The 12,713-nt window shown below is 41.5% G+C and overlaps 1 protein-coding gene across 1 annotated transcript in view; it reads right to left on the bottom strand.

Moving 5' to 3' along the window:
• Positions 1–12,713, bottom strand: part of LOC140724598 (uncharacterized) — a 234,717-nt gene that overhangs the window by 173,368 nt on the left and 48,636 nt on the right. The window contains exons 19-22 of the mRNA XM_073039023.1: positions 10,988–11,107; positions 8,261–8,380; positions 6,020–6,139; positions 4,780–4,899 (exon numbers count right to left, since the gene is read on the bottom strand). Coding sequence (XP_072895124.1) covers positions 4,780–4,899; positions 6,020–6,139; positions 8,261–8,380; positions 10,988–11,107 — 480 coding nt within the window. The remainder of the gene's footprint in view (positions 1–4,779; positions 4,900–6,019; positions 6,140–8,260; positions 8,381–10,987; positions 11,108–12,713) is intronic.

Genomic DNA, 12,713 nt, shown 5'->3' with positions numbered 1-12,713 from the left:
TTAGCTTCAATCTTAAGGCATTCATCTATATCTGAAGATATCAAGATAAAAAATAAGAGATATGCTTTAGATCACTGACCAGAATTTGAATTGAAGTAATCCAGAATAAACTTCATTAAAGATAACTTATAGGTAAGGTTGGGCAAGCATCTCAAGGTCTGGATATATTACATTGTTTTAGATATTTTCCTGGCTTCATAGAAACGTAGAAAGTCTACAGCACAATACAAGCCCTTTGGCCCACAAAGCTGTACCGAACATGTCCTTACCTTAGAGATTACCTAGGGTTACCCATTACCCTGTATTTTTCTAAGCTCCATGTACCTATCCAGGAGTCTCTTAAAAGACTCCATTGTATCCGCCTCCACCACCTTCGCCGACAGCCCATTCCACACGCTCATCACTCTCTGTGTAAAAAAATTTACCCCTGACATTTCCTCTGTACCTACTTCCAAGCACCTTAAAAACTATGCTCTGTCGTGGTTGCCATTTCAGCCCTGGGAAATAGCCTCTGGCTATCCACATGATCAATGCCGCTCATCATCTTGACCAGGTTCTTATATAGCTGCAACATTCCCTCTCGGCTCTTAAACTCAATCCCACGATTGATGAAGGTCAATGCACCATATGCCTTCTTAACCACAGAGTCAACCTGCACAGCAGCTTTGAGTGTCCTATGGACACGGACCCCAAGATCCCTCTGATCCTCCACGCTGCCAAGAGTTTTACCGTTAATGCTATATTCTGCTATTTTATTTGACTTAGCAAAATGAATCACTTCACACTTATCTGGGTTGAACTCCATCTGCCACTTCTCAGCCCAGTTTTGCATCCTATCAATGTCCCACTAACAGCCCTCCACACTATCCACAACACCCCCAACCTTTGTGTCATCAGCAAATTTACTAACCCATCCTTCCACCTCCTCATCCAGGTCATATATAAAAATCATGAAGAGTAGGGGTCCCAGAACAGATCCCTGAGCCACACCATTGGTCACCGATCTCCATGCAGAATATGACCCATTTACAACCACACTTTGCCTTCTGCGGGCAAGCCAATTCTGGATCAACAAAGCAAGGTCTCCTTGGATCCCATGTCTTCTTACTTTCTCAATAAGCCTTACATGGGGTAGCTTATCAAATGCCTTGCTGAAATCCATACACACTACATCTACTGCTCTACCTTCAACAATGTATTCAGTCACATCCTTAAAAAATTCAATCAGGCTCGTAAGGCACTACCTGCCTTTGACAAAGCCATGCTGACTATTCCTAATCATATTATGCCTCTCCAAATATTCATAAATCCTGCCTCTCAGGATCTTCTCCATCAACTTACCAACCACTGAAGTAAGATTCACTGGACTGTAATTTTCTAGGCTATCTGTACTCCCTTTCTGGAATAAGGGAACAATATCCGCAACCCTCCAATCCTCCGGAACCTCTCCCGTCCTCATTGATGATGCAAGGATCATCCCCAGTGCTCAGCAGTCTCCTGCCTCGCTCCCACAGTACCCTGGGGTACATCCTTACCCAACTTGATGCTTTCCAAAGCTCTAGCACATCCTCTTCCTTAATATCTACATGCTCAAGCTATTCAGTCCACTGTAAGTCATCCCTACAATTTCCAAGATCCTTTTCCGTAGTGAATACTGAAGTAAAGTATTCATTAAGTACCTCTGCTATCTCCTCTGGTTCCATACACACTTTTCCACTATCACACTTGATTGGTCCTATTCTCTCATGTCTTATCCTCTTGCTCTTCACATACTTGTAGAATGCCGTGGGGTTTTCCTTAATCCTGTCCACCAAGGCCTTTTCATGGCCACTTCTGGCTCTCCTAATTTCATTCTTAAGCTCCTTCCTGCTATCCTTATAATTTTCTAGATCTCTATCATTACCTAGATTTTTGAACCTTTCATAAGCTCTTCTTTTCTTCTTGACTAGATTTACAACAGCCTTTGTACACCATGGTTCCTATACCCTACCATCCTTTCCCTGTCTCATTGGAATGTACCTATGCAGAACCCCACACAAATATCCCCTGAACATTTGCCACATTTCTTCTGTCCGTTTCTCTGAGAACATCTGTTTCCAATTTATGCTTCATATTTCCCCTTATTCCAACTAAACTCTTCCCTAACCTGTCTGTTCCTATCCCTCTCCAATACTATGGTGAAGGAGATAGAATTGTGATCACGATCTCCAAAATGCTGTCCTACTGAGAGACCTGACACCTGACCAGGTTCATTTCCCAATATCAGATCAAGTACAACCTCTCCTCTTGTAGGCTTATCTACATATTGTGTCAAGAAATCTTCCTGAACATGCCTAACAAAATCCACCCCATCTAAACCCCTCACTCTAGGGAGATGCCAATCAAGATTTGTGAAATTAAAATCTCCCACCCAACAACAACCCTGTTATTATTACTCCTTTCCTGAATCTGTCTCCCTATCTGCTCCTTGTTGTCCCTATTACTATTGGGTGGACTATAAAAACACCCAGTGGAGTTATTGATCCCTTCCTTTTCCTAACTCCCACCCACAGAGACTCTGTAGACAACCCCTCCATAACTTCTTTTTCTGCAGCCATGACACTATCTCTGATCAACAGTGTCACACCCCCACCTCTTTTGCCTTCCTCCCTGTCCTTTCTGAAACATCTAAAGCCTGACACTCGAAGTAACCACTCCTGCCCCTGCACCATCCAAGTCTCTGTAATGGCCATAACATCATAGTTACAAGTACTGAATCACGCTCTAAGCTCATCCACTTTGTTCATATACGCCTTGCATTAAAATAGACATATCTCAAACTATTGGTCTAAATGCGTCCTTTCTCTATCACCTGCCTATCCTCCCTCTCGGACTGTCTACAAGCTTTCTCTATTTGTGAGCCACTGTTCTTTCTTCCGTCACTTCAGTTCGATTCCCATCCCCCAGCTTAAACTCTCCCCAATAGCCTTAGCAAACCTCCCCATCAGGATATTGGTCCCCCTGCGATTCAAGTGCAACCCATGCTTTTTGTACAGGTCACACCTGCTCCAGAAGAAGTCCCAATGATCCAGAAATCTGAATCTTTGCCCCCTGCTCTAATCCCTCAGCCATGCATTTATCCTCCACCTCATTCTATTCCTATACTCACTGGCACGTGGCACAGGCAGTAATCCCAAGGCTACTACCTTTGTGCTTCTGCTTCTCAACTTCCTTCCTAACTCCCTGTAGTCTGCTTTCAGGACTTCCGCCCTTTTCCTACCTATGTCGTTGGTACCAATATGTACCACGACCTCTGGATGTTCTCCTTCCCACTTCAGGATATCGAGGACATGATCAGAAACATCCCTTGGAGGCAAATTAACAACCACATTTCTTTCCTGCGTCCACAGAATCGCCTGCCTGACCCCCTAATTAGAGAGTCCCCTATCACCGCTGCCATCCTCTTCCTTTCCCTAACTTTCTGAGCCACAGGGCCAGACTCAGTGCTAGAGGCGTGGCCACTATCACTTCCCCCAGGGTAGGCCGTCTCCCCCTACAGTACTCAAGCAGGAGTACTTACTGTTAAGGGGACAGCCACTGAGGTACTCTCTAGCATCTGCCTCTTGCCCTTCCCTCTCCTGAGTTACCCACTTATCTGTCTCCCGAGGCCCCAGTGTGACTACTTGCCTACAGCTCCTCACTCTCCCTGACCAAACAAAGGTCATCGAGCTGCATCTCCAGTTCCCTAACGCAGTCTCTAACGAGCTGCAGCTCGACACACCTGCGGCAGACGTGGCCATCAGGGAGGCTGGGAGTCTCCAGGACCTCCCACATCTGACACTGTGCACAGAAAACCAGCCTCACACACATACCTTCTGTCTGTATTCTACACAAGTAATGTATCTCACCTCGACCCCTTATCGTCTAAGCCCTGTTGAGCCAAAGCCTTCATACTCTGTCTCCCTCTACTCTTCAGCCACTCTATAAAGCTTTCTTCTTTTTCAACTTTTCTCGCTGTTCTCATTGGCTGACCTTCAGATGAGCAATTATTGATGCCAATTTCACTAGCACATCGGCTTATAGATTCTCAACCTTATTAGTATCCTTGGTTCAAACTATTGTTGGTAGTCACCGAGAGAATAAGGAACACAGCTCATTATATTCTGGTGCTGTTTAGTTTGCCATTCAACCTATAATGGGATACTTCTTGATGCTAGGAGATTCTGCCTGTCAGGAGGAGTGAGGGAATGGACAGCGGTGTGAGATAAGCATGCAGGATGCCTTAGAACGGGGATCTGTGAGCAGTGGTTCTGTTAGCCTGGACAGACAATAAGGAGTTTCAACAGATAAGGACAGTATTAAGATTGCCATGAGGTCATTTTGAGAATCTCTCATGATTTATCAAAGTTATAAATCTTCAGTAAAATAGTTATTAACTTTATATCATCCAATGTGGCAGAAACTGTTGTGGTACAACAGGGTAAAAAGAAATTAAATTAAATTTTATCAGGGAAATTAAGTAAACAAATTCTGGCTTGTTGAACAGTACCCACTTCTGTATAGAAATAATTCAACAATTTCATGCTTTAGTCATATATGTATTTGCATTTGTACATATGAATTATGCACTCACAATAAATTATTTAATAACTTAATTCAACTCATTTATGTAATTCCAACTTTTTATATAAAATGACTATTGCTATCGATTTATTCAGACAGTAAAGACAAATGTAAACAGCTGCTGTAACAAAACTAACCTTCTGCAGAGTCTGTAAAATGTTTCATTATATTACTCACCTGTGCAACTGGGTCCTGTATATCCAGCCAGACACATACAATTGAAAGAGCCCTCAGTATTGACACATCTAGAATTGCTTTTTGAAGAGCAGATGTTACTATCAAGACATTCATCCACATCTGAAAGAACAATCCGGAAACAATATATTACATTTTTCATTAGAAGCTTCCGGAAGGATCCATGCTTACAACTGTCTTCCTTATAACAAATATATTTGTTAGACTTGATACAGGATGAAATTTGGTGGCGACAACATTTCAAAGATTTTCACAGGTCTTGCATCATCTGCTGTCTAGTAAATATAATGATGTCTACATTGATATTAAAATTTGTATTATATAAAAAACTCAATTATACATCTGGAACATCAGTGAAAAATTCATGGTACTTTTAAAGTGAGTCACTCAGTGTTTATAATAAATCATGTGCAAACACATCCTGTTGAAACAATAAGGTATGATCAACAGAAGCCTCTGGATTTTGTTAACTACATTACAAAAGACCTCCTTAACTAGGAGCTCTGTGTGTCCTCATTACAGCACTATGTAACCTGGAGGGTGAAAATGGAGGCAAAGGTGAAGGTGTTCATCTTCAGACCAAGTTCAAATAAAATTTTCTAAATTGAAGAGGAAAGAGACAATTTTGTCTGCTCTAGGAAGAAGGGCAACTTCCTCAGGCCACCCCAGCTGCGGAAGATAGGAAGGACAGGGAATGCATTATGAAAATCAAGGGACAAATATAAAGAAGAAAATGTTATCTGAATGGTACAGAGGTAGAAGCATATTATACATGATTGGAGTCATACATGGACAAAAACTCAAACTCTCAAAGAAACATACTGGATAGCATTGAGATCCATACAGCATTAATGGGAGGACAGAGCAATGCTCGATGATCACTGGAAGGAGGCATTGCCTCACAAACTACTTGACCAGCCATACTGCCAGTAATCTGCTAGCCCAAACGTGGAAGAGTCTGCAGTTCCTACACTGGCCACTTCAGAATATATGGATGCAACTCATCCCCTGCCACTAAGGACTAACTAAGAAGGAGTTGTCCTGTCTATGTCCTGCAGCACTTTTTCACGTAAAGTTTTAATTCATTTGATGTTAAAATAATGCAAAAATTCTCTACTAACGGAACTTACAATGGCAATAATAAAAAGCAAATGCAAAGGCAAATTGAACAGCTGATTGAAGCAAGTCCTTCTCAAGTGCATTGTTACATTATGACCCTCACCTGTACAATTGTCTCCTCCATATCCACTCAGACATGTGCAGTTGAAAGAGCCCTCAGTATTGACACAATAAGAATTACTTTTCCAAGAACAGATGGTCCAATCAAGACATTCATCCACATCTGAAAGAATAAACGAGAAACAACACATTGATGTTTATTCTAAGATAATGGTGGAGGATCCATGTTTAAAATTGTCACTGAGTACACAATGGTGCAACTGTTTTTGTTACTCTGAACCTAGAATAAACCAGAAACAATATATTACAACTTTCATTAGAAAATTTAGGAAGGATCCATGCTTACAAATGTCTTCCTTATTACAAATGTACAGGATGAAATTTGGTAGCAACATTTCAAAGATGTTCACAAAGGATACGGGCACCAGTCTTGCATCACCTGCTGTCTATAAAATGTAATGATGCCTATACAAACATTGAAACTTTTCTTATAAAAAAAACTCAATTATACATCTCAAACATTGCTGAAAAATTCAGGACAGTTTTAAATTGAGTCACTCCGTGATTACACTGAATAACGTGCAAACTGCTACAGGCATTGTTGAAAGAGTAAGATATGAACAACAGCAGATTCTGGATTTTGTTAACTATGTTTCAAAAGGCCATCTTAGCCAGGCCCTCTGTGTGTTCCCATTAGAACAGTATGTAACCTGGAGGGTGAAAATGGAGGCAAAAGTGAAGGTGTTCATTTTCAGACCAGGTCCAAATAAGGTGATGTAAATTGCAGTGGAAAGAGACAACTTTGTCTGTTTTTTGAAGAAGTGCAAGATCCTCAGGCCACTCCAGCTGTGGAAATGATTATGGTGGGATTCAAAGGACCAAATGAACAAAAACTTTTATAGATGGGAAGGACAGGAAATGCATTATGAACATCAATCAATAGATATAAAGGAGAAAAAATGATTTGAATGGTACAGAGGCTGGAGTCATGCATGGATGAAAACTCGAGAAGAGACATTCTGGAAAGCACTGAGAACCATAAACCAAGAATTAAGGGGCAAAAGCTTAGGGGTAACACAAGGGGGAACTTCTTTACTCAGAGAGTGGTAGCTGTGTGGAACGAGCTTCCAGTAGAAGTGGTAGAGGCAGGTTCGATTTTGTAATTTAAAAAAAATTGTATAGGTATATGGACAGGAAAAGGAATGGAGGGTTACGGGCTGAGTACAGGTCAGTGCGACTAGGTGAGAGTAAGCATTCAGCACGGACTAGAAGGGCTGAGATGGCCTGTTTCCGTGCTGTAATTGTTATATGGTTAAGAGAGAACACAATAATCCTCAGTGATCACTGGAAAGAAAATTTTGACACCACCTATATCCTGGTCCGTCAGTGGAAGAGTCTGCAGTTCCTACACAGGCCACATCAAGACGCATCTCTCCAATCATCCAAAGCCATTAAGGGCTGAATAAGAAAGAGTTGCACTGGCTACCTTATTTTGTATTATTTTGAAATTCAATTTTAATTCATTTCATGAGTTTGTTGAAATAATCTGGGAATACAAGCCCACCTTTCATTGAAAGTAGCATCAAAGGCGGATAGGGTCATAAAAAAAGCTTTTGGCACATTGGACTTCATAACACAAAGTACTGAATACAGGAGGTGGCATGGGATATTGAAGAATTAGAGGATGATGCTGAGGCTAAATTTGGAGTATTGTGTGCAGTTCAGCTCACCTACCCACAGGAAAGATGTAAATGTGGTTGAAAGATTACAGAGAAAATTTACAAGGATGTTGCCGAGTCTGAAGGATCTGAGTTATTATGGAAGATTACATAAGTTAGAACTATATTCCTCAGAGCATAGAAGCCCGAGAGGAGATTCGATACAGGCATACAGAATTATGGGGGGAATAGATAGGGTAAACGTAAGCAGGCTTTTTCCATTGAGGTTGGGTGGGACTACAACTGGAAGACATTGGTTAAGAGTGAAAGGCAAAAAGGGGAACATGAGGGGAAACTTCTTCAATCAAAGAAGTGTGAGTGTGTGGAATGAGCAACCAGTGCAAGTGGTGCATGTGAGCTTGATTTCTATATTGAAGAGGAGTTAGGATAGGAACATTGCAGGTAGAGGTATGGAGGGCTATGGAGGGCTATGCTTCCAGTACAGGATGATGGGTTTCGGCAGTTTAATTGGTTCAGCAAGGACAAGATGGGCCAAAGGGCCTGCATCCATGCTTTACTTTTCTCTGATTCTGTGACTAAGAACATTGTTAGATCAGGTTACTCACCTGTACAATTGTCTCCTTCGTATCCACTCAGACATTTGCAGTTGAAAGAGCCCTCGGTATTGACACAATAGGAATTACTTTTCCAAGAACAGATGTTACTTTCAACACATTCATTCACATCTGGTAAAATGAACGAAAACCAATATTTTGCCATTAATTTTAAGATAATGATAGAAGATCAATGTTTAAACTGACTACATTTGAAATGTGCACCTATCCCTCTTGTTCTTGACCGGGGATGAAATTAGGAAAGATGAAATGTTTTTTGATTTGCCTGTGATCAGTGGGCAGACTTTCTATATTATCATGCAGTGAATTAAATACAGACTGTGTATTTTGCTGCTGCTCCGTGTCTGTTGAGGTCTTAATTACACCACCTACAACAGAGTTTCATGTCATCAGGAGGCTTCCACTGAGAATTAATCAATGGTTACAAGGGATAAAGCTGAAAACTGTAAACACTCAAGAGGAGCAAATATTCCCAAATGCAACTTTTGGGTTTCACTGAAAGTTAATTGCACAATTGCTGTTAGCTCTGGCATTCCTACAACTGCAAAGTCTCATCTGAAAACGTGTGAATACAATCTTGTGAAATATCTAACTTAAGTTAACATGATAATAAGATGAATGAAAACAAATGAATCTGGTGATTCTATGCTAACCACCATCTGGACAACAGTTCCTATATAACCAGACTTTCACTGGTCCATATATATTCCTTCAAAGCAACCAAAGCATTGAAGATAATTGGACAATTACTAGTTTCAATCTGAAGGCATTCAAGGATGTAATGTTGGGGCTTTATAAACCACAGGTGAGGCCTCACTCGGAGTACTGTGAGGCAGTTTTCGTCTTCATATCGTAAAAGGGATGTGCTGAAACTGGAGAAGGTTCAAAGGAGATTGATGAAAATGATTCCAGGATTCAATGGCTTTTAATATGTAGGGTCTGTTGGTTCTGGGCCTGTATGAACTGAAATTCAGAAGAATGAAGGGCGGCCTCATTGAAACCTATCAAACAGCGAAAGTTCTTGATAGAGTGGATGTGGAGAGAATGTTTCCTATGGTGGGAGAGTTTAAGACAAGAAGACACAACCTTCAAATGGATAAACAGATAGATAGATACTTCGTTAATCCCAAAGGGAATGACATTGTCGCAGTAGCAATGCACGTGCACAGATATAAGCATAAGATGAGAAGAAGAAAGAGAATAAAAACCTACAAACAGTCTAACAGCAGGAGGTCATCACTCCCCAGCTATAACTAGACTCATAAACAAATCTAATGGCCTAGGGTAGGAACGCCCACATATAGCACTCATTGGAGCAGTGCATTAGTCTTAGTGAATCACAAAATGTGCTTTTCTATTGAGCCAAGTTGCCACGCAGAGGGACGAAACATTGTCCAGAATTGTCAGGATCTTCCGTGAGGTCCTTTGTTCTACCACAGTCCCCAATGTGTTGAGTTTGACTCCTATAACGGAATCAGAATTTCCATGAATTTAGGATGTCCTTTTACAATGAAGATGAGGAGGAATTTCTTTCACAAGAGAGTGGTGTAGCTATGGAACTTTTTACTACAGCCAGCTGTGGAAGCAAGCATTTATGTATGTTTAAGGCAGTGGTTGATAGGTTCATAATGGGTCAGGGCATGAAGGGATACAGGGAGAAGGCAGAGAGTGGTTACAGATTGTTGCCTCTCTGAGAAAAGGCATGTGATTAATGAACTGATGTACAGATCAGTGCTGTGTCTGTTGTTGTTTGTCATCTTATTCAACGATCAGCATGAGAATTTGATTAACCAGAATGAACAGAATTACAGATGACAACAAGAGTGGGGGTGGAGTGGACAGTGAGGAAGATATCATGGCTTGCAGTGGCGTGTGGATAGATGAAAAATGAGCTAAAAAATGGCACATGGAATTTAATGCAGACAAATGCAATGGAGTTGCGTTTCAGTAGACCAAACCATCATAGATCTTACATCATTGGCTCTTGACGAGTGCGGACAATCAAAGGGATCTGGGAATGCAAGTCCATCTTCTATTGAAAATGGCACCATAGGTGGATAAGGTCATAAAGAAAGCTTTTGGCACATTGGCCTTCATAATCCAAAGTACTGAATACAAGAGACATCATGTTATGTTGCAGTTGTAGACGATGTTGCTGAAGCCTACGTTGAGGTATTGCGTGCATTTCTGCTTACAGACATACAGGGAAGATGTAAATACGGTTGAAGGATTACAGGGGAAATTTACATGGCTGTAGCCGGGTGTAAAGGACCTGAGATATAAGGGGAGTTTTCATAGGTTAGGTCTTTATTCCACAGAGCGCAGAAGCCAGAGAGGCGATTTGTTAGGGTCAGGGTAAATGTAAGAAGGCTAGTTCCACTGAGTTTGGATGGAGCTACAACTCGAAGTCATGGGTTAAGTATGAAAGGGATATAGTATAAGGGGAACATGAGGGGAAAGTTCTTCACTCGGAAGATTGTGAAAGTGTGGAAAGAACTGTCAGTGCACGTGGTACATGCGAGCTTGATTTCAATGTTTTAGAGAAGTTGGGAAAAGTATATGGACGGTCGGTGTACAGAGAGCTAAGGTTCCTCTACAGTTTGATGGGGTTAGGCAGTTTAACTGTTTCAGCATGGACTAGATGGGCCAAAGAGCCTGATTCCATGCTTTAATTTTCTCTGATTCTATGACTGTGCATTATCACATCAGGTTCCTCACCTGTACAATTGTCTCCTGCATATCCACTCAGACATGTGCAGTTGAAAGAGCCCTCGGTATTGACACAATAAGAATTACTTTTCCAAGAACAGATGGTCCAATCAAGACATTCATCCACATCTGAAAGAATAAACCAGAAACAACACATTGATGTTTATTCTAAGATAATGGTGGAGGATCCATGTTTAAAATTGTCACCGAGTACACAATGGTGCAACTGTTTTGGTTACTCTGAACCCAGAATAAACCAGAAACAATATATTACAACTTTCATTAGAAAATTTAGGAAGGATCCATGCTTACAAACGTCTTCCTTATTACAAATGTACAGGATGAAATTTGGTAGCAACATTTCAAAGATGTTCACACAGTATATGGGCACCAGTCTTGCATCACCAGCTGTCTATAAAACATGCCTATACAAACATTGAAACTTTTCTTATAAAAAAAACTCAATTATACATCTCAAACATAGCTGAAAAATTCAGGATAGTTTTAAATTGAGTCACTCCGTGATTACACTGAATAACGTGCAAACTGCTACAGGCATTGTTGAAAGAGTAAGATATGAACAACAGCAGATTCTGGATTTTGTTAACTATGTTTCAAAAGGCCATCTTAGCCAGGACCTCTGTGTGTTCCCATTAGAGCAGTATGTAACCTGGAGGGTGAAAGTTGGAGGCAAAGTTAATGAAGTCGACGAGCTCAGCATACGTGCAAGAGGCAGCGCCAATGCAGTCGTCGATGTAGCGAAGGAAAAGAGGGGGATGGATACCGGTATAGACTTGGAACATGGACTGTTCCACAAAGCCAACAAAAAGGCAGGCATAACTGGGACCCATACGGGTGCCCAAGGCTACACCCTTGGTTTGGAGGAAGTGGGAGGAGCCAAAGGAGAAATTGTTGAGAGTAAGAACTAATTCCGCTAGACGGAGGAGAGTGGTGGTAGAGGGGAATTGGTCAGGTCTGGAATCCAAAAAAAAGCGAAGAGCTTCGAGACCATCTCGGTGGGGGATGGAGGTATATAGGGACTGGACGTCCATGGTGAAAAGAAGACGGAGGGGGCCAGGGAACATAAAATCATTGAAAAAATTCAAACCATGAGAAGTGTCAGGAACATAGGTGGGAAGAGATTGAACAACTGGGATAAGACAGTGTCAGGGTATGCAGAAATGAGTTCAGTGGGGCAGGAGCAAGCTGAGACAATAGGTCTACCTGGACAGGCAGGTTTGTGGATCTTGGGTAGGAGGTAGAAACGGGAAGTGCGGGGTGTGGGAACTATGAGGTTGGTGGCAGTGGATGGGAGATCCCCAGAGCTGATAAGGTTGGTGATGGTATAGGAGACAATGGCCTGGTGCTCCTTAGTGGGGTCATGATCAAGGGGTAAATAAGAGGAGTTTTATAGATGGGAAGGACAGGAAATGCATTATGAACATCAATCAATAGATATAAAGGAGAAAAAATGATTTGAATGGTACAGAGGCTGGAGTCATGCATGGATGAAAACTCGAGAAGAGACATTCAGGAAAGCACTGAGAACCATAAACCAAGAATTAAGGGGCAAAAGCTTAGGGGTAACACGAGGGGGAACTTCTTTACTCAGAGAGTGGTAGCTGTGTGGAACGAGCTTCCAGTAGAAGTGGTAGAGGCAGGTTCGATTTTGTCATTTAAGAAAAAATAGTATAGGTATATGGACAGGAAAAGGAATGGAGGATTACGGGCTGAG

The sequence above is a fragment of the Hemitrygon akajei genome, chromosome 3 (genome assembly GCF_048418815.1).
Source record: "Hemitrygon akajei chromosome 3, sHemAka1.3, whole genome shotgun sequence".
Taxonomy (NCBI): Eukaryota; Metazoa; Chordata; class Chondrichthyes; order Myliobatiformes; family Dasyatidae; genus Hemitrygon; species Hemitrygon akajei.
This window is presented reverse-complemented; position numbering and strand designations above follow the sequence as displayed.